We start from the raw sequence: 22,032 nt of genomic DNA on the forward strand, positions 1-22,032 counted from the left end.
CGCTCCCCTCAGGGCGCGGGGACCACGCTCCCCTCAGGCGGATCCCGCCCGGCCGCCCCGTCCCGCGCTGCCCTGCGCTTCCTTCCGGGCGGCGGCACCGCCCCGGCGGGGAGCGATGGAGCGCGGCGCGGCGGGGCCGCTGCCCCTCAGCCGCCTGGCCGAGCCGCTGCTCCGCAGGCTCAGCGAGCTGCTGGACCGCGCGGCGCCCGGCAAGGGCTGGCGGGAGCTGGCGCAGCGAGCGGGGAGCCGCGGCACGGTTCGGCTGAGGTGAGCGCGGGCAGCGGCGGGGCGCGGGCAGCGGCGGCACCGCGCGGGCCAGCGGCCGGGGTTTATCTCTCTCTAATCTCCTAAAACTCTGAAAGTCCACTTGATAAGTGAAGGTATCACCACATACTGAAGGTATCTCGGCCCCAGGTTTGCGTGGCACTGTAATTTAATGAAAGAAACGTTGATGAATCTTCTTTGTGCGAATATGTAACCTTGTATTCCCTTTAGGTAGCTGTCATCATTTTCTTATTTGTGTTGATTGAATTCGCTGTGATTGAAAATGCGTTAAGACAACACCAAAGTTGAAACTCTGAAGTTCAGACGCAGTTAACTGACGGTGGGTTAGGCTGGGCTCCAGTAGTCAGTTGTTTTAACAACAACTTTAAAATCAGTCTTCCTGTACTTTGAAGTTGAGAGTCTGACTCACTCTCTACGGCTTCTGAACTAGGCACATGGAAATGAAAGGTGCTGTACTACTTTTTCTGCTGAAACTTTAAAAGTGAAAATTAGAATATTTCTTAATACATTTGCTGAAAATTGTGAGGTATATGCATCTCTTGCAGCATCCAACTCACTAATACCAGTTTCTGTCTGTGGAGGTACCACTGAATAACCTCTGAACTCCTGAAGGAAATGCTGCAAATATGTTCAAATCGGCTAGGAGTTTCCCATCTCCATTTTTAAAAACCTTTTTATTTATCTACAAGTGATTGTTAACCCAGGTCCTTTCTGAGAAAAAGGAATTAAGAAGGTCTATGCCATGTCTTTCTCGCATTATTCCATAGCCCTCTGGATTTGGAGCAGTGTTCCCTCCAGGTGCTGGAGCCAGAAGGCAGTCCCAGCTGGAGTCTCCTGAAGCTGCTGGGGGATCGGGGCTGCACTGTGGTGGAGCTGGCAGAGTCCTTGCAGGCCCTGGAGCACACAGAGGCTCTCCGATGTCTCAGCCATTCAGGTCAGTTCTGGGCTGTGCTTTCACTGCAGCTCTGGATTTTACACTGGAAACACTCAAGTAACTAATTTTCTACAGTAACTAAAAACATCTTTAGTGCTTGAATTCTGGTAGTTGGGATCCAGATGATTACCAAGGTAATTGGCTCATCTGATTCTGAGGTTAAAAGTAAGCCAAGCCTTCATGCAGCATTGTTGCAGACTTGGACTTGGCTGCATGGATATGCTGGCTGTTGCCATTCCATCTGCTGACTGGGGTTTGGTGTCAGCCTGTGCCTCTGGGAGATGCTTATAGACCTGAGATGGACAGACAGGTAGTGCAGCTGGCACTTGGGTCTGGAGGTGTCAGTAACTTATCCCAAGTGAAGGGGAAGGATCCAGTTAGGGCAGTTCTGGTACATGCTGGATTTCGTCCAGCTTGCTAACTGGACAGATAAACTTAGTTTAGAACTAGATTTTTTTCTGCTAACACATGGACTTGATGATCCCTGTGGATCCCTTGCAGCTCAGCGTATTCTATGATTCAGTGTGGTTGTTCACAAAGTCTAGGAAGTGGGGCAGCACAAGGAGATGATACACAAGTAGGACCATGGGGATCATGTGCTACTTGCTGTAGTACAAAACCAGAGCCATCTCTTAGGTCCTTCTTCTTCAGGATGGGGTGAAATTCAAACTCCTAGGAAATGAAAAAAGCTTCTCTGAATGGGAAGTGGAAATGAGACCGGCAAGCTCCTTGCCATGCTGATGGCTGTCCTGTTCTTTGGACAGTGTGTGAGAAGAAGCCATGGGCTGAGAACCATTGTTAGGACAATCTTGGGATTTTTAAATTCCACGATACGTACAGGAAGTGACTGTGTAGTGCTGAATAAACTACAGGAAAAGAAATGAAACTGTGAAGAAATTATGGATCAGATTTCTTAGAACTTGTTTAGAATGCTTCTGAGGAGTGCAAAATACTTATCAGGAGAATTTTCTTTTTTTAAAAAAAGTGGAAGTTTTGGAAAGAGCAAGTCTTGTTAATTTTTCTGTCCTTTAAATTGAAATAGTATAATTGCTGTTTGTATTGGTTGTTAGAGGATTGTGATGCTCAAAAACTACTTAACACACTCAGTTTAACTGTGGAAAGCAGCAGAGGAAGTGTTGAATGAGGAACTGAGGTAGTGATCTCCAGTGCTAGGTGTAGAAGGAAGTGATTTTGGAGTAAAGAAGGCAAGGAATTTTGAAGTGTTGCAGCTATTTTGGAGTAGCTGCTGGTGTGTTCCACTCTTTCAGAGTAATCCTGTGTGTGGAGATAGCTGATAGAGCCTACTGCCCTGCCAGGCAAGGTTATGTGATTTCCAAATGCCATGTGGTCTCTGTTTCGGGCTGTTGCCTACATGGGTTCTGGTCTAGTTGTACCATCCAGAGCAAAGAATGCTTCAAATAATGATTTTTAAACTTTCTGTTCTGCCGTTGACTTCCCCCCCTTCTTCTGATGACCTTGGCTACACCAGTGGATCTGTTTTTGGGATCATGCTGTAACAAGATCTGGAATGGTTTAGGTTAAGAAAATAACTGCATCATGTCATAGTTGCTCTCCTGGCAGTTAAGATTTGAAGTGGAAAATTTTACCTTGCAGAAAACCCCCACCCTGTGTTCTGGAGGAGTTAGAAGCATAAAGCTGAAACCAAGGATTCAGCTCATAAGAGTCCATAAGGAATAGCAGGAAAACACACTCTGTTGGACTTAAACTCTGACTGCTTTGACTTCCTCAGGCTGGACCTAATCTTAATCTGAACAGCTCAAAGAAATTGTTGGGAGTAAGCAAATGCTTAAAACTGGAAATATCTTTCTAAAAAGGGATCTGTGATACCATAAGATGTATTATTTCCTTTAAAATTAAAATATCTGAATGATCTACTTTAAATCTTTTATGAGCTCCATCGAGTACTGATTGATTTGAGCATGGATTTTGTGTAGTGGAAGACAATTTTGAATGTCTTTAAGTAATATAACTAATTGGAACTGTGCATATACATAGTACAAACAAACTATTTTCAAGTATATTTAATGACAGAAATGTTCTTTGCTCCAAGGGCAATTTAAATGCAAATGTAAATTATGGACTTGTATTTTTTCATAACTTTCCTATGTGTAAATTCTGTCTTAAAGGTATAAAGATCATTGTACAGCCAGACTCTCAAGCAGTGCTCTCTGGTCAGATTGTCAAGCTGTGCTGCTGGGCAACAGGATACCCATTTGTGCACTACCAGTGGTTCAAGCAGGAAAAAGAGGTAAGAGTTCGTAAAGAATGTAGGGTTTTTAAATAGTGAAAATAACACATAATGATTTTGGATTACCCTTTTTTTAAAGACACTTAACTTACAATAAGAGAAGATTGTTGTATATACTCATAAAACCAAAATTTTAAGAAATGCTGGATAATGATCCTATGAGTGTGCTAAAACAAAACAGTGATTCCTTATATTCGCACCACATTGCTTCTGGGGGCTGTGTATGTGGAATGGGGCAGAAAGGAAGCTGTAAGTTCAGTTGTCTCTCAGCCTACCAGTAAGTTTCAAGTAAGTGAAGGAGTTGAGGGTGGTGTTATGGACTTGGAAATAAATATTATAATGCTTGATCCTGGTTTAGATTAACCAATTGAAATGGAAGTATTTTTTGGTTCACCTGTGATGCAGGTTCCCCACGGTAATTCTCCAGAACTGGTTTTGAGTCCAGTGAGTGTAAAGGATTCCGGTTTTTACATCTGCCGAGTGAACAGTGAATCTTCTTTCATGTTCAGTCGGTGGGCACGCCTTGAAGTTTGTGAGCTTCAGGATACGGCTCATGGTAAGTGGCAAAAACCCCTTCTGAAAGTGCCTTCCTGCTTCCTCGAGGCACTTGGGTCCCTGTTGCTGTGCTTAGGTTGTCTGACACTTCTTTTTACTTGCTTTTTATTTTTTTAAGGGAGCTTAATGGGTTTGCCTGAAAACAAGTTGTGCATTTGTATTCAGCCTCAGCCACAAAACCTGACAGTGGGGGATGCTTTGGTACTAGAATGTGGAGCTGTTGGAAACCCAATTCCTCATTACCAATGGTTCAGAAATGGATTTCCTTTGGCAAATGGGAGCAAAAATGTCTACACAGTAAGTTACGGCAGTGGGCCAGCCTTGGGAGCTAATGTGTAACCACCTTGAGCTTACTAGAGAAAGTTCCCTTGAAGAAAACAATTTCTCCAGAACCTTGATAACTTCTGACAAAGTGCTCACTTGAAGTGCTGCTTTTCGTTTTTTTACTCTTTCTTGCCTGTGGGCTTAGATGCAAGGATTAAATACTTGAGGCAGGTATTTTTCGGAGGTCTGTTGGGATGATTGTGATGATGCTTGCATAGGTAACTTACGTGGATGTGGAACATCAAGGAACATATTGGTGTCATGTATTCAATGACCAGGAGGACGAAGACAGCAAGAAGGTAGAAGTCATTATAGGTAAGGAGTTTTTCTGTTTCATAGAGGTCAGCTCCTTTGTCCATTTCTTCCACATCATTAGAATTTATTTTTGAAGCCTTCAGTATTAAGCCAAGCACATGCCTTCTATATTTTAAGTTTATCAATTTGTTAAGACACCTGTGCCTGCTTCCAGCAAATGGAATTTTACGGCTTTGGGTTTTTATGGTAACCAGCACAGAAGTGCTATCCCTTTTTTGCATTGCCAGCATGTATGTGGCTTGTTAGCAGATGCAAGACGATTTATGCTTTTTGGCAACTAAAAGCCACTTTAGCCCTTGCTGGGGACATGAACTCTGTTACATGGAGTCCTTCAGCAATTGGGACAGGTGAGATTGTTCATTTCAAGTGGAATGAATGAATAGAACACGTTTCAGTGCAAGTGTATTTGCAGTGAACTGAAGAGGAGCAGATCTGTTTGTATAGCTTCCAGATCTATTTGGCAATACTGTTGTGTAATTTCCTTACCTCAGTAGTTTAGTACTCCTCAGTTTCAGGAATAGTTACTGTACAGTGTTATGGTCAATGCAGATTTACTCTGCTGTAAAGTGAGCCAGATTGCAGAGCAGCTTGACAGTGCCCTTTGTCTTCCACTTTGTGTGCTAACTCTCATAACTGAGAGCTCTTGTCTTCCATTTTTTCCCTCTCCTTAAAACACAAGGAAGGAAAGCTATGGCAGTGGAGTGCACAGAAGGTAAAGTAAACCTCTAGTTGTGAAGCAGTTTTCAAAATCAGTGATGGGGATGACAGGCTGTTGAATGTGTTGCTGAAAAGCATGTGTGGGTTAAGAGCTTGAGTTTAAAATGATGGATAATGCAACAGTCTTTCTGCACGTGCTTCTCTCTTCTGTTCTTCTAGACACCATGATCTAGAGCACACAGGAGAAAAACCAGGCTACTTTCTTCTTTTGTGGTATTCAAATAAATGTAAAGATCTGGAGATTTCTTTGGTGGGGCTCAGGAGGCAGCATCCTAGCAAGAAAATCTGGAGATGTTCAGGAACCTGGGTGATCTTAGAGAGCTGGCTAGAGCTAGTTCCAGTGTCAGCTCCATGTCTGCAGAAGTGTTTCTAGCAACTTTCTTAGGATGATTTCCATTCTCCTTTGCATTGTTGCAATGGGGAGGAAGAAGTGTGTGTATTGTCACATTTAATGTTGGTACCATCCCTTGACTACTGAGCATCTCAGAGTCTGCAATATTCACAGCACAGGGGATTGTGTACAACAGCGTGTGGCTGCTCCGAGAGACCACTGGTGCTTCAGAGACGTTAGTTTTCTTTTCCCTGCTTTCCAGTGTTCTCAGAATAAAGAGATGAAACCCCTGGTAACTTAGAATGTTTGAAAACTGTGTCTGAAATCTTACTGAATACAGGTAGCTTACCAAAATCAGATTTTTTGCTCAGGATGTTGCTTTTTCAGCAGCCCTTCAAACATCTGTTCTTCAGTGGGATGATTCTGATGCCTTGTTCCTTGTTCCTTCAACCTTCTTGCATGCCTGTGGGATTGAGGTGTAGTAACTCTTTCCCCCCTTTGTTTTTACATCTACTGTACTGCAATACTGTGTCTAGCACAGCTTAATGTATTGCTATAGGATTTTCTCTTCTCTGTGTGGAATAAGCACAAAAGGTTTGATTTGCAGAAATGCAAAGCCAAAAGTATTTTAGAAAAGTAGTTTGTTTTCTGGGTTCGGCTGTGTTTAATAATGGCATGGCACTTACATTTTTATTAATAAAATGGGGTTTCTGCTTCTTGTTTAAACCATGATTTTATTGGTGTTTTTCTTCACAGAAGATTTAAGTGATCTTCAGGAATCAGGTAAGTGGTAAGTTTTGAAAAACTTTAATTTTGCATCTTCATTTTAAGTTACAAGTCACTGAAGCCTCGCTGGGTTACAGTATAAACTTTACAGTATTTGGATGTATCTGTAACTGAGAATTGAATAGGAGCTGATACCACCTTAAGAGCAGCACCGCTTTCTAGTTCCAAGAGATTTAACCGGAAGCATATAGAGAATCATAGGGGTGCTGTTCATAAAATCACGCAAGGCTGCACATGAACTTACACAGATACAAAGGGAATTACCTTTCTTGTCTGTGGTTTCTTGGGACTCTCAATTTTAGCACATTGCTGCTTTCTCAGATAATTAAGGTGAAAAAGATGTGAGGTGTCTGGCTGTCACTCATAATATGTTGAATGGCATATTTCTTGCAGTCATGTTGGAGTCAGCCGATGTGATTTGAAGCCTGTTAGGTGTTTATTGCAGAAGTGTAGATCCATAATGTTGCTCCAGAAGGCATTATCCCTAATACAGTTTTCCCAAAATCTCAACTCCCAAAGATAGTGCCCTTGGTTAGACATCAAATACGTTTATGTTTGCCCAGCCTCAGTTTCAATCACTGAAGGGCTTCTGTCATACTGTGATGTTATCCAGGTGTACCACTTTGGCACACTGCTTACTGTTCTTCTTGACACAGCATTGGCTCTGCCACCCCTCTGTGAAGTACAAAATAAAAGAATTTTCACATCCAGATGGTAATCTCTGCTAAGCATCCTTCACCTTGCATGTCTGCATTTCGTTTGGAGAGGATGAACTGTTCAGATGTCAGTGAAAATGCCAATGTGCAGTTTGTGAGATTCAGCATCTATTCTTTCTTAATCTATATAACTAGCTATTCACATCCTGTCAGGCTGTGTGCTGGAAAGGGTGAAGGAAATCAGCTAAAGAACAACAGCAATATCAACAAAACACCCCCAAACCCTGCCAAAAAAAAAAAAAAAAAAAAAGAGGGCTTTTTCTTGCATTAAACTAGTAAAGTGTTAGACAAAGCAGTGCCACTAGACTGTGGCTGTGGGGAATATGCAGTTCATTTTCTGTAGTCACTGACACGCTGTTCTTTTCTTCTATTTCAAGCAGACCCACAAGAAGAGTCAAGTCACAGACCTGTGGGTAAGTAGTTTTGTGCTGGAATGGCTGTATGTATTTGACACCCAGGTATTGCTTCTACTGACACAGTGCAAGACCTGTGGGGCAAATAGAGAGCTGCAGGGAGGGAAAGCTGTCGATGTTTGCGTAGTCCATTTACAATGCTTGCTTGCCCTTTCAGGAGTAAAGTGTGCTGAGGGCACCAGTATTTTTAGTGACCCTGTGAAGCATCTGCAGCTTCTCATCTGTTTCAGTTTACTGCTTCAGATTCCTGTGGCCAGTGTGTGACTCCATTCCTTTGAACACTGGGAGGCAGTGGTATTGGGATGATGTGATAGAAAGGATTGCTATCCTGTCTGCTGAGGAAATGCTGTCCTTGCAAGCTCAGCTCTCCCTGTTCCATCATGTGGATGCTTTGATGCTGAGCTGAAGCTCATAAAGAGATGGATCGCACATGTGCTATGACGAATAGTTGCTAGGATTTTTAATCTCATTCTTAAATTTGCACTGTAGACTTGAGTGGTCAGGCATGTTGTCCTATTGATACTGAGCCAGGTGGAAAGGCTGCTGGCCACCGTCAAAAATTTATGCCTCTTCCAGGTTCATCAGTGTTAGGGGGAGTGTAAGTGCTCCCCTCTCATGTGGATAAGTTTTCGTCTTCAGGCTGAAAAGAGAGTTGAGCTGTATTGTTGATGTGGGATGACTTGTAAAATCAGATAAAATATTGTGCCTGAAGTGAGATTGGATACTCTTTTCACTTTGGAAAACCTTCAATTTAAAGGTGTTGAATCCATGGAATATATAAATGTGACATGTTTTTTTCTCTGTGTGTTTTGGCAGCCACAGACAAGGTGGCTCTGTTAATAGGAAACATGAGCTACTGGAATCATCCCCAGCTCAAGGCTCCAATGGTAGATGTCTATGAATTGACCAGTTTGCTAAGGCAGCTGGATTTCAAAGTTGTTTCTTTGCTGGATCTTACTGAGTCTGAGATGCGAAATGCAGTGGATGAATTTTTACTTCTCCTAGATGAAGGAGTTTATGGTAAGAACACGTAAAATCCCTTCTGAAGTAGGTCAGTTTTGTATGTATCAAGTAGCAAACATCTGGTATTTGCCTCTCCTAAACAAACTTCAGGCTAAATATGATGCATGTAGAATGGGAAGAAAAAGGTACCCACCAGCATATCCTCTGATGTCCTTTGGTTAAAATGTTATTGTTCCTTTGCTTTTAGAGCAGACCAAATGTTTGAACTTTTTTCTTTAACCACACCTAAAACTGCAATGCAGGCTTTTGTTTTCTTTGATAGTACTGATAGTACTTTGCCTAGATTTGATTTTGGGGGACAAAGCACAAGACAGAAGTCGGGGAGAGCATGATGGAATTGATGCATGGAGCAAAAGCCTTCATGTCTTGCATGGAAAAGGCCAAGAATGACCTGGTTTGGAGTGTAATAAAAGTTCTTACATTTTCCACTGACTGCCACTATTTTTTCATTTTTCTAAATTCTAAGATTGTATAAAAAACCTCCAGGAATTATTTAGGACAGAGAGCAAAAAGTTTTGCCAGGTCCCCTATTTAACAGATTGCAGAATTCCTGTAGCAAAAGTCCATCTGAGAAAACATTATTTGATCCCTTTTTGGAACGCACGGTCAGCTTATTTCTTAGTATGACTTTTTACGGGTGTGTTACCTGATGCTCTGTCTGTGCAGAACTGGCTGCTCTGACATTTGGGCATTTATATCTGAGCCAAAAACCTGCCTGACATGAAGCCTCAGTCTGGCAGCAACATGAGGCTTTTGAGAGCTGTTTGCTCTTTCTATTCCCTGGGAAATAGATGGGCTTATCTATTTGGGTGAGCTTTAAGGTTTTTACACCTTCTCAATTTTTCTCTATAACTGTGGACATTTTTGCAGTTGTACTTTTTCAGCTAGTTGATTTAAAAGGTAAACAGAACAGTTTTTCAGTGGTGTTTGGCAATAACTATTTCAGTTTAAATCATCATTTTGTTCTTTCTTCATGGTGGCTATTAATGGCTTAAAGCCTGTAAAAGATGCTGTCAATGCACAAATAGGTAATGATTTATTGCCTTTCTAGTGGGCATAGCTTCAAATAGAAGAGGCATAGTGACTACTGCTGTTTAGTCCGTGCTACATATAAACCTGATGCCTACTAGGTTGTGTAATTCTGGCTTACTGCCAGGAAAGTGGCATTTCAGATGCTGGTCCTTAAGGGCAGGAGTAGTAAACAAAGTGATGATGATTGTCTCCTCTGATGTCTTAGTCTGTGCTGTTCTAAATGTAGGCTGCAATTAACATTGTATTCCACACAGGGTAAAAGCATAGACCCATATGTTTGAAAGGCTAAAAATATTTAGGCTGCTTAGTTTTTAAATGAGAGGGACTGAGGGAGGGAGAGAGGCTGATATCACTTAAATGCTGACGTCTCTGAGGAACTTGAGCCTACTTAAAATTGTTGTGTGTGAGTCTCTGTTGAGGCCCTCCAAACATGTTTACTCCACTTACCCCAGGTATGTGCAGATTTATTTCTGATGTTGAGCTCAACATATTAACTGTTGCAGGTACTTGGCACATAGCACAGTCATCTGCCGAGGACAGAAAAGGAATGTAGTCAGTCAGTCCCATTACTTACAGAATACATGCTCAGATACATATAATCTCAAATATAACCCTGATTTAGGTCCAGATCCAAACTCTGGAAATCACATTAAGACTTCCCTTTTAACTTAGGGCCTGACACAAGGTCATGCAGTTGCACTTCATACCTTATTTAGCTCTCTTGAAGCTTGCCTCTCTTGAGGCTCAGGTAGCCCTCATATTTTCATTTCTTGTAGCTATGTGTAATGAAAAGGTGAAAACATTTAGCGTGCCCACCTCCACAAGCTAAATTAACAGTAGATCATCTTGGTATATTAGGGTGAGGCTTATTTTGGGTTTTCTCTGAGTGTGCCAGAGCTGTAGGTGACTTAAATTTCTCAGCAAATTTTAGTAAGAATAACAACATAAGAATATTGTATCTCCAGACAGCATAAATTGTCAGATTTCTGTTGACTTTTATTCAGCTGAGCACTAAATACTAATTGCAGATCTGACCCATAGACTGCTTTGACTAGATAAATAAAAATTCTTTTTAAAAGATGGAATTTGCATCATTAAGGAAAACCAGCACTGGGAATAGGCAATAGGAAAATTCAATTAAATCTCACAAGCCTCTGGTAACTGCATTTTATGGCAGTAGAGATTATTGATTCTAAGGTCATCTAATCTTCATGCAAATTTATATGACTTTAATATTGGACATTTTTATTCATATAAGGAAAATCTAAGCCCTAGCTTGCAGTTCCCTTTCTCAGGGTTGAGAAAAAATTTTATTCCATGATCGGGTTGGTTTTGTTCTACAAAAATATTGCAAGTTTTATTGAAGATTTTAAATCTTAAAATGTTGTAGACTGTTGTGTAGTGACACATGAGGGACATGATGGCAGGATAATCATTTCTGGCTAGGTAAGCATCAAAGACTCTGTTTGTTTAGTAGACCCAGAAGAGTCATGAGTCTGTAACTAGGAGATACAGCTGCAATCAACTGAACATGAGCCATTGGTAGTTTGGTAATGGGGATGTGCTCTGGAGTCCTACCAAACTCTTCAGCATTTTTTTTTCTGTCTATGAGCTGCAGACTTACTGCTGCTCAGAGCTTTGTAACTGCACATGTGGAGAAGATGTTTTACAGTTGGCACATTTCCTTGTTCTTATCTGTGAGTTACACACATACATAACAAACTGTTTCTATTAGAGGTCATGACTACTTAGAGCATTTTAAGAGTATTTAACTTGGTACATTTGAGCAAATATCTAACTGATTCTATTGCATGTGTGATTTTTGTGCTTCTTTTAATTTATTGTGTTTGTGTATTGTGGAGTTGATGTTGATGTGGCTTGGAGGGGCTTCAGTGAACTCCCTGGCCCACAGTCAGAGCTGTGCATGACGGTTTTGACCTGCTAAAATGGGCAGAAGTCTCTGATGCACTGCTCACTGTCACACGTGTTTTGAACTTAGGTCTGTTATACTATGCTGGCCATGGCTATGAAAACTATGGGAACAGTTTCATGGTTCCTATTGATGCCCCGAATCCCTACCGCTCAGCAAACTGCCTGTGTGTGCAGAATATCCTGCGGCTGATGCAGGAGAAGCAGACGGGACTCAACGTGTTCCTGCTGGATATGTGTCGCAAAAGGTATCCCCTGCATTCCGAGGTGGTGAGAGCTGACCTCAGCTCTTTGGGATCTTAACAGAAAGCTGGGTCTCCTGCTGATGAGAAGTCTTTAGGCTGAGAATTTCCTGTACTGCAAAGTTCATGGTTCTGAGAATTCACAGCCTGCACCTGAGTGCTTTTAGCATCAGTAGGATTCATCCACAGACTTCTGCCTGTGGCCTTGGATAGAGAGGTGAACCTGGTGGTTAGAATTTGTCCCCATGGGTACATACCTGCCTCCTGATTTCAATGATATTTATTTCTTTTTTGTTGTTGTTTTTTACAAGTTATAAACAGACTGATCAGATAAAAGTGAAATTGGGCATCTTAAAGAAGAAATGAGAGCCTTTCCCCTGGCATCATTATCTATCTTCTTCATTACAAGGAGGAAGGAGAATCACTGTGATCAAAGGAACGTTAACTTAGCAGAAGGGCTCAAATGAAGTGCTTATTTTAGAACTCTTCAGAGCCATGGATTTTGCTTCTGTACTGAGGATGTTGTGTCTTTATTTAGAGGTTAAAAACCAACTGATTGATGGGATTTTTCTACACAAAGTACTGTGTTCTTTCCATGTTGAGAAACTACTATGCTCAATTAAACTTGCACTTGAAATCAGCTCTTCAGTCAGCACTTCTGGCAGTTGGTCTCTGAGCAATGTTTCATAACAGAAAATTGCTGGTGCTTTAGTATCTGTGGAGCCTCTAAACTTCTCTGCCAATGAAATGCCCATGACCCAATTCAGCTTCACAATCTGCTGTCCAAATAGAAAATCCATTGACGTAAGCCTCGTACTAACAACACCATGGTTGGGGAGGGGGGTGGATTTTAAAAATCATGCAATTTTTGAAATAATCTGAAATGGGTGGATATCAGAATTGTGTTTTGCAGAGATTGCAGCCAAACTCTGCTGGTTACTACATCGTGCCCTTCTCTGGATAATGCATGGTGCCTCTGTCTTTACACTGCCCTCAGGCAGAGTGTTGATGGTGCTGACTTTTGTCTTTTAGCAGTCAGGATTCATTTCAGACTTGTAGGAGTGAAAAAAATTACTGGTTCTGAACTTTGCTTTTTTTGTATTTTGAATTTGTTGCCATTATTAGTTCTCAAATTATTATTTTACTTCCTTGTGTTTCCATTCATTACAGAAATGAATATGATGACACAATTCTCATCTTGGATGCTCTGAAGGTTACAGCCAACATTGTTTTTGGATATGCAACGTAAGGAAGTTTTTCTTCTTCTGTGCCACAGAAATGACTGAGATTGTATAGCTGATCTTTTCCAGAACTGTGCTGTGGGTCAGTAACCTTGGTCACTTTTCAAGCGCAAAAACTGCTGAATAGAAGAAGTCAGGAGCTTTACTAAAGTTGTCTGTAATAAATGTAAGCTCCTCATATGAGCAGTTTGATGAACAGGTCTGGTCTGTGATGTCATTGTAAGAGAAAGTTCCATCAGCTGCTTGCAAGGGAACACGAAGAGCAGATTGGCCTTGAACACAACCTGGTTTTCAAATTATAGGGTTTCTTTCCCTCATTCCCAACATAAATTTACTGTTAATCATGCAGGTTTTTCAGTGTTTTTTCCTTGTCCAATGCTGATGATCTCACAGGTGCCAAGGAGCAGAAGCTTTTGAAATTCAGCAGTTGGGGTTAGCCAACGGAATCTTCATGAAGTTCCTTAAGGACCGTTTGTTAGAAGACAAGAAGATCACTGTTCTGCTTGATGAGGTTGCAGAAGGTGAACTCCAGCTTACTGCACTAACAGTCTCCTCAGCCTGCATTACTAGAAACAACTTTGCTTCCATGTCCTTCCTCTCATGGTGTATGTGTTACACTACTTAAAGCTCTTGTTGCATTTTGTTCAAATAGCAGGTGCTACTGGGCAGCATATTAACAACATTCCTGATGCTGAGCTTCTTTAATAGTGTTCAATTTTATACTTTGCTCTTCAGTGAACCTTATTTGTTCTGAGTATCTTTCTGCATGGAGCTTTGAATTGTCCATCTACAAAACTGCTCTTCTGTCCTGTGGTGCCAGCTGTCTTGTGGTAGTCCAGTTGTTTGCATGTTCATTTAAACAATTAACAGAATCCCACTTGCCTAAGAGTGCTATAGCAATGATAATTTGTTCTCTGAGTGCAGTAAAAAGGGAAATGCACTGTGTTAATTTGCCTGTTTCAGTGATGGTATTTTTGAGTTGATGGGAGAAGCACTAAAGTGAAAAGTGTGGAGGGAAGTGTACTGCTTCTGTGAAAACATCTGCTCCAAGCACAGAAGAATGGTGTCATACTGGTAGTGTAGGTGCATCAGCCCAGCTCTGCCCTGGGTTCAGCAGCCTGGGGCAGCTGCAGGTTGCAGAGCTTTGTCTTCTGTTCAAGAGTGCAGGGAAAGATTGACTTGTCAGGCAGCGTGACAAGCACTGCTGTGAGTATTCCCAGGTGCTGAGTGTCGGGGAGTATGTGAGAGCTGTGCAGACTGTGCCAGAGAAATGTTCCCATTAAGTGTCCCATGGAAACAGCCCCTGTGGAGAAGGCTGCAGCATGCTGGCACTGTGGTTCCTGCTGTGCCTTTGCCACAAGAGTGCAGTGCTCGCTCATGGTCAGCTTGGTGACCACCAGGTCCCCAAGGTCCTTCCCTGTAGAGCTGCGTCTCAGTGAGTCAGGCCCTTTGTGAACCTGTGCAAGGGATTATTCCTGCCTAGGAGCAGAACTTGATGTTCCCTGTTACTGGACTGCATGACATTCCTCTCTGCCCAGTTCCACAGCTTGTCCAGGACCCTCTAAAGAGCAGTACAGTCTTGTGGGGTATCAGCCATTCGTCTCAGTCATCTGCAAACTTGCCAAGCTGTGTACTCTGTCCTGACACGTGGGTCATTAGTGATGCTGTTAAATAACCAATATTGGGCCCTTGTATCTAAACTTAAAATACCCCCCTTGCCCCCAGTTCTTTATAATAATCTCCTCCAAAGGAATTACTCACGTTCTTGAAATTAGTCACTCTGATTAGGACCTTACCCAGCCAGAGCTGTGATGCTGCTTGGACTGGCTCTGAGGAACAGGGGAGGATGCTGGCCAGGCCACGTGCAACCCCTCGGGGCTCTGCAGAGCTGCTTTGGCCTTCAGGGAAGGAAGGGCTGAGCAAGGAATACTTGTAAAACTGCAACTTTTGATGGATATGCTGGCTCTGGCATAACCACAGCAACCACACAACATTGCAGGGAGATACTTAAGTCAGTTGGAATTGCAGCAGTATTGATTTTGAAAGAACCTCTCTGCATCTTGTTTTTAGATATGGGCAAGTGTCCCCTTACCAAAGGCAAGCAAGCCCTGGAGATCCGCAGCAGCTTGTCACAGAAAAGGGCATTAACTGATCCTGTTCAACAAAGCACATCTTCTGCAGAGTCCCTGGCACGAAACCTGCAGTGGGCCAAAGCTCATGGTACAGTACAGTTTGCTTTTAGATGGTCCTACTGCCATGATGGGAGAAGGGAGAGCATGTACTATTGAATGGAAATGGAAGAAATTCAAGGTTATAGCTGCATTTTCATTACTGTGTTCAGTTGGAAGGTTTTGTGTTGGGATTTACCCCTACATGAGATAGTAATGAACAAGGTGACATGTAGAATTCATGTATATTCAGTATATTTAAGACCACTCGGACAGTGGAGGAGAGACTTTTGGGTTGTCTACCTTCTGGGACAGTCTCCCAGTACTGTGTGTCTAGCAGTGACATTTGTAAGATGGCGTTGATCTCATTCTAAAGTCCTCACCTAAAACAGCCATGTGAACTGTATGGTAAATGTGCATGATGAAAAGAAGTTTTCAATGTAGACAACTAAGAAAAATAAAATAAGACTGAGATGAGTTCCAGGCTTCCTAGGCTTCTTTTAAGAAGGGCAGTGGGGTTTAGGACCTTTTTATCTTTTTTTTCACCTAAACTTGTTGGAGTGCATCTTCAAATTTCTTTGACAGTTGGCACAGAGGGTCAAGGATGGCATTTCTAAGACCACTTGTCATATAGGAAGACTCTTTCAGAGATGCAGATGTTTATTTGTGATACCGAGCGCTTAATTCTTGTTTGTTAAATGGTTGAAAAAGAAAAATGCATATGCTAAGTTTATAGACTGTAACAATGTGTTATTTATTGGCAGAGCTTCCAGAAAGTATGTCCCTTGAATTCCAGTGTGGTGTTCAGATTCAGTTGGGGTTTGCAGCCGAGTTCTCCAATGTCATGATAATCTATACACGGATAGTAAAGAAGCCCCCTGAAATCACAGCTTGCAGAGCCCACATTACAGACTTCCCACTCGTAAGTGCTTCCTGCTGCTGTCTCGTGATCTTGCTCCACTGAAGTTGAAAATTTTCTGTTCCACCCATATCAAGCTGCAACTTGTATAATAAAATGGGTCTAAAGTGCTGCAACTTCTCAAACTGAAAGAAGTACTATTTTATGATCTACAAATTCTATACCGTCAATTAAGTTCTCTTTTTTTTTTCTTGCAACAGGACTTGGATGTAGATCCTAAAGAGGCCAATAAAGGAACTCCTGAGGAAACTGGAAGCTATTTAGTATCAAAGGACCTTCCCAAACACTGCCTCTACACCAGGCTGAGTTCACTGCAAAAACTAAGGGTTAGTATCCACTAGTCATTACAAGTTTGTCCAGATAATTGACACTAATTATGTTGCTTTGCAGTTCTGTTGAGGCAGCTGTGTATTGTTAGTGTACTAAGTTCTTTGGAGGGAAAGAATGGACAATAACACAGTTCAGTGACTTTAATTTCACAGCTGAAAAGTAAAAGGCAGGGAATTGATGCATATATGCAATCCTGAAACCGGCGTGCAAGGCCCTTTGTATTTGCCTGGCCCATGCTGAACTTGGCCAAGATGGGTATTTTTGTGCAGATCACCTCTTGCATGCTCTGAGGGTGTTCCTATGCCTTTTAGGAAGAACCTGACCTGAAGCAGAGCTGCCTCTTACAAAGTCATTAGTAGGCGATGAAAGTGTTGTGTATGATCAGCCTGTGCTCCTGGGCACACAGTTTTTGGAAGGTTCTCCCTTCAGCAGATTGGGGCACTGCTAAGTGTCTCTGTATCTTTGTGTCATAAACATCTGTGCCAGACACAGCCTGCTATCTCTTCTTCAGTGCTTTTGGCAGTTGAGGTAACACAAGTGCTTCTGGAAATACAGACTGTTCAGTAAACAAGTAGTGAACAAAAGAGGACCTCAGGAAACAAGGCTTGCCCAGTGTGTGTCTCCAGCTCCTAAAACGGTCACTCTGCTTCTCCAGGAGACTGGAGCCTCTCTAAGGGTTTCCTGTAGTGCTTATTTGGAGAGGAAGTATAACTTTTTCTCTCCCCCTCTTTCCTCTTTTATAGGAACACTTGATCTTCACTGTTTGCTTGCACTATGAGTATTCAGGAATAGAAGATACAATGGATGAAAGAAAGGAAGTTAATGTTGGGAAGCCCCTTATTGCTAAATTAGGCCTTCACCATGGATTCAAAACCAAGAACTGTCCCCAGACCTGTTGCATGCCTGGTTATCCTTTTCATAATCCAGTAGAGTTGAGTCCAGAGGCAGCTGAATACTACATCCCTAGTCATTGCCAACCCAATTCCTGTCCAGGTGTTTACCATCCAAACTGTGCTTGCTCAGCCAGCATCACACAACCAGAGACATGTTCCTGCAATGGGACTTCCAGGATATTGGCTTCAAGACATGAAGTACAGCATTATTCACACATTGTGGGAAAGAGTAATGTACCAGTAGAGACCACTGATGATACTGTTGAACTGGAATTCTTCCTCTCTGACAGCCTCAGCTTCTCTGAACAGCAATAGCTGGGATGTCTTTGGAATAGACCAGAGTGGCATCCTTGAATAGAGGGGTCTCCACGCTGCCTGTCCATCTTCTGGAGTTAGGAGACTTTAGGACAAGGCCCTGGAGAGTCTAGAGCAGAAGCTGGGAATGAGGTTGTGATGAAAATTTTTCATATCCTAAGAGACCAAACTGGACCAATAGATTTTTTTCTTTTTTTCTTTTCATTTACTCTTTGTTGTTTGATACAGGGAAAAATCTGAACTGCTCAGAGTTTCCTATTCTGTTCTTTGGCCATTGTGTGTTAGGATCAGTCACTGATGTTCCAGTGCCTTGGATGTAGCCAATAAGCAGCTCTGACTGCATTCTCCTCTCTGATGGTCAGATGTCCAGTGTCTGGCAGCATCTGAGGTGGATTAAGATCTGTGCAAGGAACCCAAAACCTAAAGAGCCAGCAAACTGACATCACTTTTGTTTTTAAGAGAACTACAGATTATCAGAGGGAGCAAAGTCACAGAATCCTACTGTGGTGGATTGTTCTTCTTATGATTTTTTTTTCTTTTACATAACACTCTTAAGATTTTTGCTGATCTGATACCTGTTTTTTCATGTTCTGGAAGAACACTAACAGGAAAGATGAGGGCAAGTGCCTGCTCATAGCAAGCAGGGTGTTGTATGGTCAGTCTCACAGACATGCTGAGGGCTAAAAGTGAATGGGCAAGAGGAGTGAAAGAAGAAAAGGAAAAAGAAAGCTCACAAGAAAAGTGAGCTTTTATTAGGTCTTTGAAAGTCTTGATGCTTTGAAAATGCAAAAATATTGGGGTGTGAAGAAACTAAAATCAAAGGAAGTTTTCAGACGGGGTAGTAGCCTCTCCTGCACCGGTAATATTGATAAGTAGTATTGCTTAAATTAAGATCCCCATCATAAAAATAAAATAAGTGAATGTTACTGAGGCAGACAGGCTAGTTTCCATCTCCAGTGGAGAATGCTGTGATCTGGTGGCCTGGCAACATGCTGGATGGGCACTGAGGGATGTGCTGGTGTTGCCATAAAACTTTTGAGATGGGGATGTTAATGCATCTTTAACTAGATCTGGTGATCTTCAGGTTGCTCTATGCTGAAAGGTGGATATATGTACATGGATATAGCTATTTCCAGGATGACAGCCATGCTTGAAGTAATCTGTACACGAGCTTGAATTTCTGATTTTCCTCCTGCAGGGTGTTAAATAGTGCCATACCTATTAATGAATGGGATGTACCTGCATTAACTATTCTGTGCAGTTGACTTGTAAATCAGATTATAGCTTGAGACATGGTCTAGGAGTGTGATATTTAGCTAATACGTTGTCAGTTTCCTAATTTCTATAAAAGCTTATTCTTTTTTCTTACTGTGTAATAAACTGTTGTCCACAAAATTACGTATGTGTGCATATGTAGTTGCTATATTCTTCTACACCTTCCAGCCTTAAAAAGCCCAAAGCTTTATTGAAACAAAACATGTAATAAAAGAATTTCCTTAGCAGAAAAGAAGGGGAAATCTGAATCATGAGCTTCAGCTCAAGATACACAGATCTGGACCTGGGCTGATACCCCTGCTTCTCGAAGCTCTTGCCTCTTGAGAGGTGCAAAGGCATTTGACAAATTCACTGAACTCGAGGGAAATCTTTAATAGGTACCCTTGGACATATTTGTATATGCATGTATATGTATATGTATGTACTTCTGTGTGTGTGAATTGATTTAAATCCCCTATGGGAAGTATAGTATGGATATTGCCGTCTTAGATCTAGAATTAAATTCCTGCTGTGCGTATAGGAATTGAATCATTTCACAAATGTTAAATTAGTCAGCAATTAGGTGCTGCTAAATCCTTCAGGTGTAAACCCCCGTCCAAGTCTGAACCCTGTGACTCAGCAGCAGGGCCTCCCTTAGCCTTTGGCATCCATGGTGCCCGTGTAAATCGTTCTACATTGATTCTAGACAGATTTTCCTCTGTGTGCATCATCCATGTAGCAGTTACCACAGTGAACCCTGCCATTGAACCTCATTACCCTTTTGCACATTTACATTAAACCTGCTTTTGCTAATACCTTTAACAGGGGTTCTTTAAGTGACCTAAACCACTCAGACTTGTCCAAATCATCTGACAAAAGTCTGCCTGTGGCAGTAGTGTGTGTGGTGGAAAACTTTATCTGTCCGAGCCCTCTTTAAAAAGAGAATAGTGATGGAAAGGCATTTTCTCACTGCAGCAATGTCTTTAGGAACTGCTCTAACTGTTTTAATCATTAGTGTTCAGAATTAAATACTCTGGTTCTTCAGGGCAAGCTGCAAGCAGCACCCATTTCCTTTGGCCCAGGTCCAGGAAAGCACTTTAAAAGTTCAACAGGCATAAATTAATTTAACATTTCAATCTCAGTGAAATTGGTGGGATTAAAAGACATGTGTAAACCTAGGAAGTTGTTAAAGCTCTCTTTGGCTTGTGGTGTCCTTTCTGAATTGAAGCCTCAGGGTTTGGTTTTTTCCTGCAGTGCAATTATTTGGATATAATTATTTTTTGCCAAAGTATCTGGTACGCTAAATTAGTTTGCCCTCTTCTTTAGCATTGCTGTATGGTTTTGTATAACTCAAGTGTTTGTCACCTGGGTTTGGACGTTCAATAGGTTTAGAAGAAAGGTTTAAGGTAATCCTTAAATAAACTCAGGCTTCTCTGGCAAAAGAAGGGTTCATGTGCTTCAGAAAGGCCAAGACAATTCTTCCATTGTCCCTCCCCACACTGCAGTAAGGTGGGAGTGCATTTACCTTCTGTACCTCCATAGAGCTCTGCAGGCTGACTCCTCTTGTTATCCTGAGAGTTCTGAAACTGGCTCTGGCTCCAGAAGACCCATCTGCACCATGGAATTCTTCAGTAGGAGATATCAGGGCTAGTCTTGCTGTCTCTCTAGTTACTGCCTTGGTTCATGCATCAACTACTTTTCCTCCTTCTCTCAGCTAATTAGTAACTTTGGCAGCTCTCACATGCAGTAAGCTCCTGGGCTACGTTCACCTTGAGATAAATTCCTCACTGCTGTAATGCGGATATGTTTCAGTATTACTTCTTCCTTGTATAGAATTTTAATTCAGGCACAGTAAGATCTGCTCACTTTTTAGAGTGCAGCATTTTGAGCTCCAAGGTTTTTGCTGGGAATTGGAGATAGGTTTAAAGTATCAGGCGGAGGAGGACAGGTTGGGAATTTCAGGGAGTTTGGTTTGTTGGGGTTTTTTTAAAGATTGATCCTTTAGCAATAGTCTAGGAATGCAGTGAGGACACCTCCATGTTGTGGCAATTAGGCAGTTACTAATTCCTAAGGTATTGCTGCAGCAATTTAGTCATACCAGGCTTATTTTAAGAGCTAATGAGAAGAAATGCTGTCTCCCATCCTTGTTGTTGGCACTCAGTGAGCAGGAGCCCCGGATCCCTGTGGGGGTGTGTTACCACAGCGACCAGCCTCTGCATCTGCAGCGGATGTGGGAGGAAGTGGGCAGGCCTTCCCCATCTGCCCTTCAGACAGAATCTGCTGGCACCCTGCTTTCAGCTTTCAAAGTCACTTGCAATTAGGATGAAAAGTCTTCAACCTGTTACGCAAATTACTTCACTACACATAAGATCAAGCAGCTCTCAGATGCTTCCTGGGCTCTCTGATGACTTAACATGGAGGTTATGATTTATTTCATCTCTCTAAACATGAGCCAGCTCTGCTTCCTGACATCCTGTGTGAAGAGGGATGTTGACTGTACATGGCAGGACAGCACAAGTCACAGAATCACCAACTATGCTGAGTTGGAAGGGACCCACAAGGATCATGGAGTCCAACTCCTTGCCCTGCACAAGGCCATCCCCAAGAGTCACACCCTGTGAGAGCGTTGTCCAAACACTCCTGGAGCTCTGGCAGCCTTGGGGCTGTGACCATTCTCTGAGAAGCCTGTTCAGTATCCTACCACCCTCTGGGGGAAGAATCCTTTTCTAATATCTAACCTAAACCTCCCCTGCCACAACTTCAGGCCATTCCCTCAGGTCCTCTCAGTGTTCACCACAGAGAAAAGATCAATGCCTACAGAGGTAGGGCATTGATCTGTGATTCTGTGGGTTATCATCAGGCAGCCTGTTAGAAACTGCTCGGATTATTCCCCTCTGAATGGGCTGTTTGCCAGAGCTGTAGGTGTTTAAAGCAGTCCCAGGAGTCTTCTCTGTTCACATCCTGTCTTCTTTGTGCCTGTCAGCTCTTTTCCTCTCTCCTTCTACTGAATGCCAGTAGTACGCATGAGACCTGCCTTGCAG

General features: G+C 42.3%; 1 protein-coding gene across 7 annotated transcripts; it reads left to right on the plus strand.

Annotated features, from left to right (window-relative positions):
- Nucleotides 1-100: 100 nt before the first annotated feature.
- Nucleotides 101-21,532, plus strand: MALT1 (MALT1 paracaspase). 7 transcript variants are annotated; one of them, XM_042021537.1, is made up of 17 exons: nt 101-267; nt 1,053-1,219; nt 3,367-3,488; nt 3,894-4,044; nt 4,162-4,340; nt 4,586-4,682; nt 5,362-5,394; nt 6,487-6,513; nt 7,610-7,645; nt 8,462-8,665; nt 11,700-11,877; nt 13,042-13,116; nt 13,506-13,633; nt 15,183-15,332; nt 16,045-16,202; nt 16,400-16,525; nt 19,241-21,532. In XM_042021537.1, exons 1-17 carry the CDS (start codon nt 116-118, stop codon nt 19,334-19,336), a joined length of 2,079 nt encoding a protein of 692 aa, XP_041877471.1. In that variant the 5' UTR covers nt 101-115; the 3' UTR covers nt 19,337-21,532. The 7 variants fall into 7 exon arrangements, with proteins under 7 accessions (XP_041877471.1, XP_041877465.1, XP_041877466.1 ...); XM_042021531.1 differs by lacking the exon at nt 19,241-21,532 and adding an exon at nt 17,273-19,135; XM_042021532.1 differs by lacking the exon at nt 19,241-21,532 and adding an exon at nt 17,273-19,135 and having other exon boundaries at nt 7,613-7,645.
- Nucleotides 21,533-22,032: the final 500 nt, after the last annotated feature.

This window comes from Corvus kubaryi, unplaced genomic scaffold (assembly GCF_017639235.1).
Source record: "Corvus kubaryi isolate FWS band 111438036 unplaced genomic scaffold, C.kubaryi_AGA036_p1.0 37149, whole genome shotgun sequence".
NCBI lineage: Eukaryota > Metazoa > Chordata > Aves > Passeriformes > Corvidae > Corvus > Corvus kubaryi.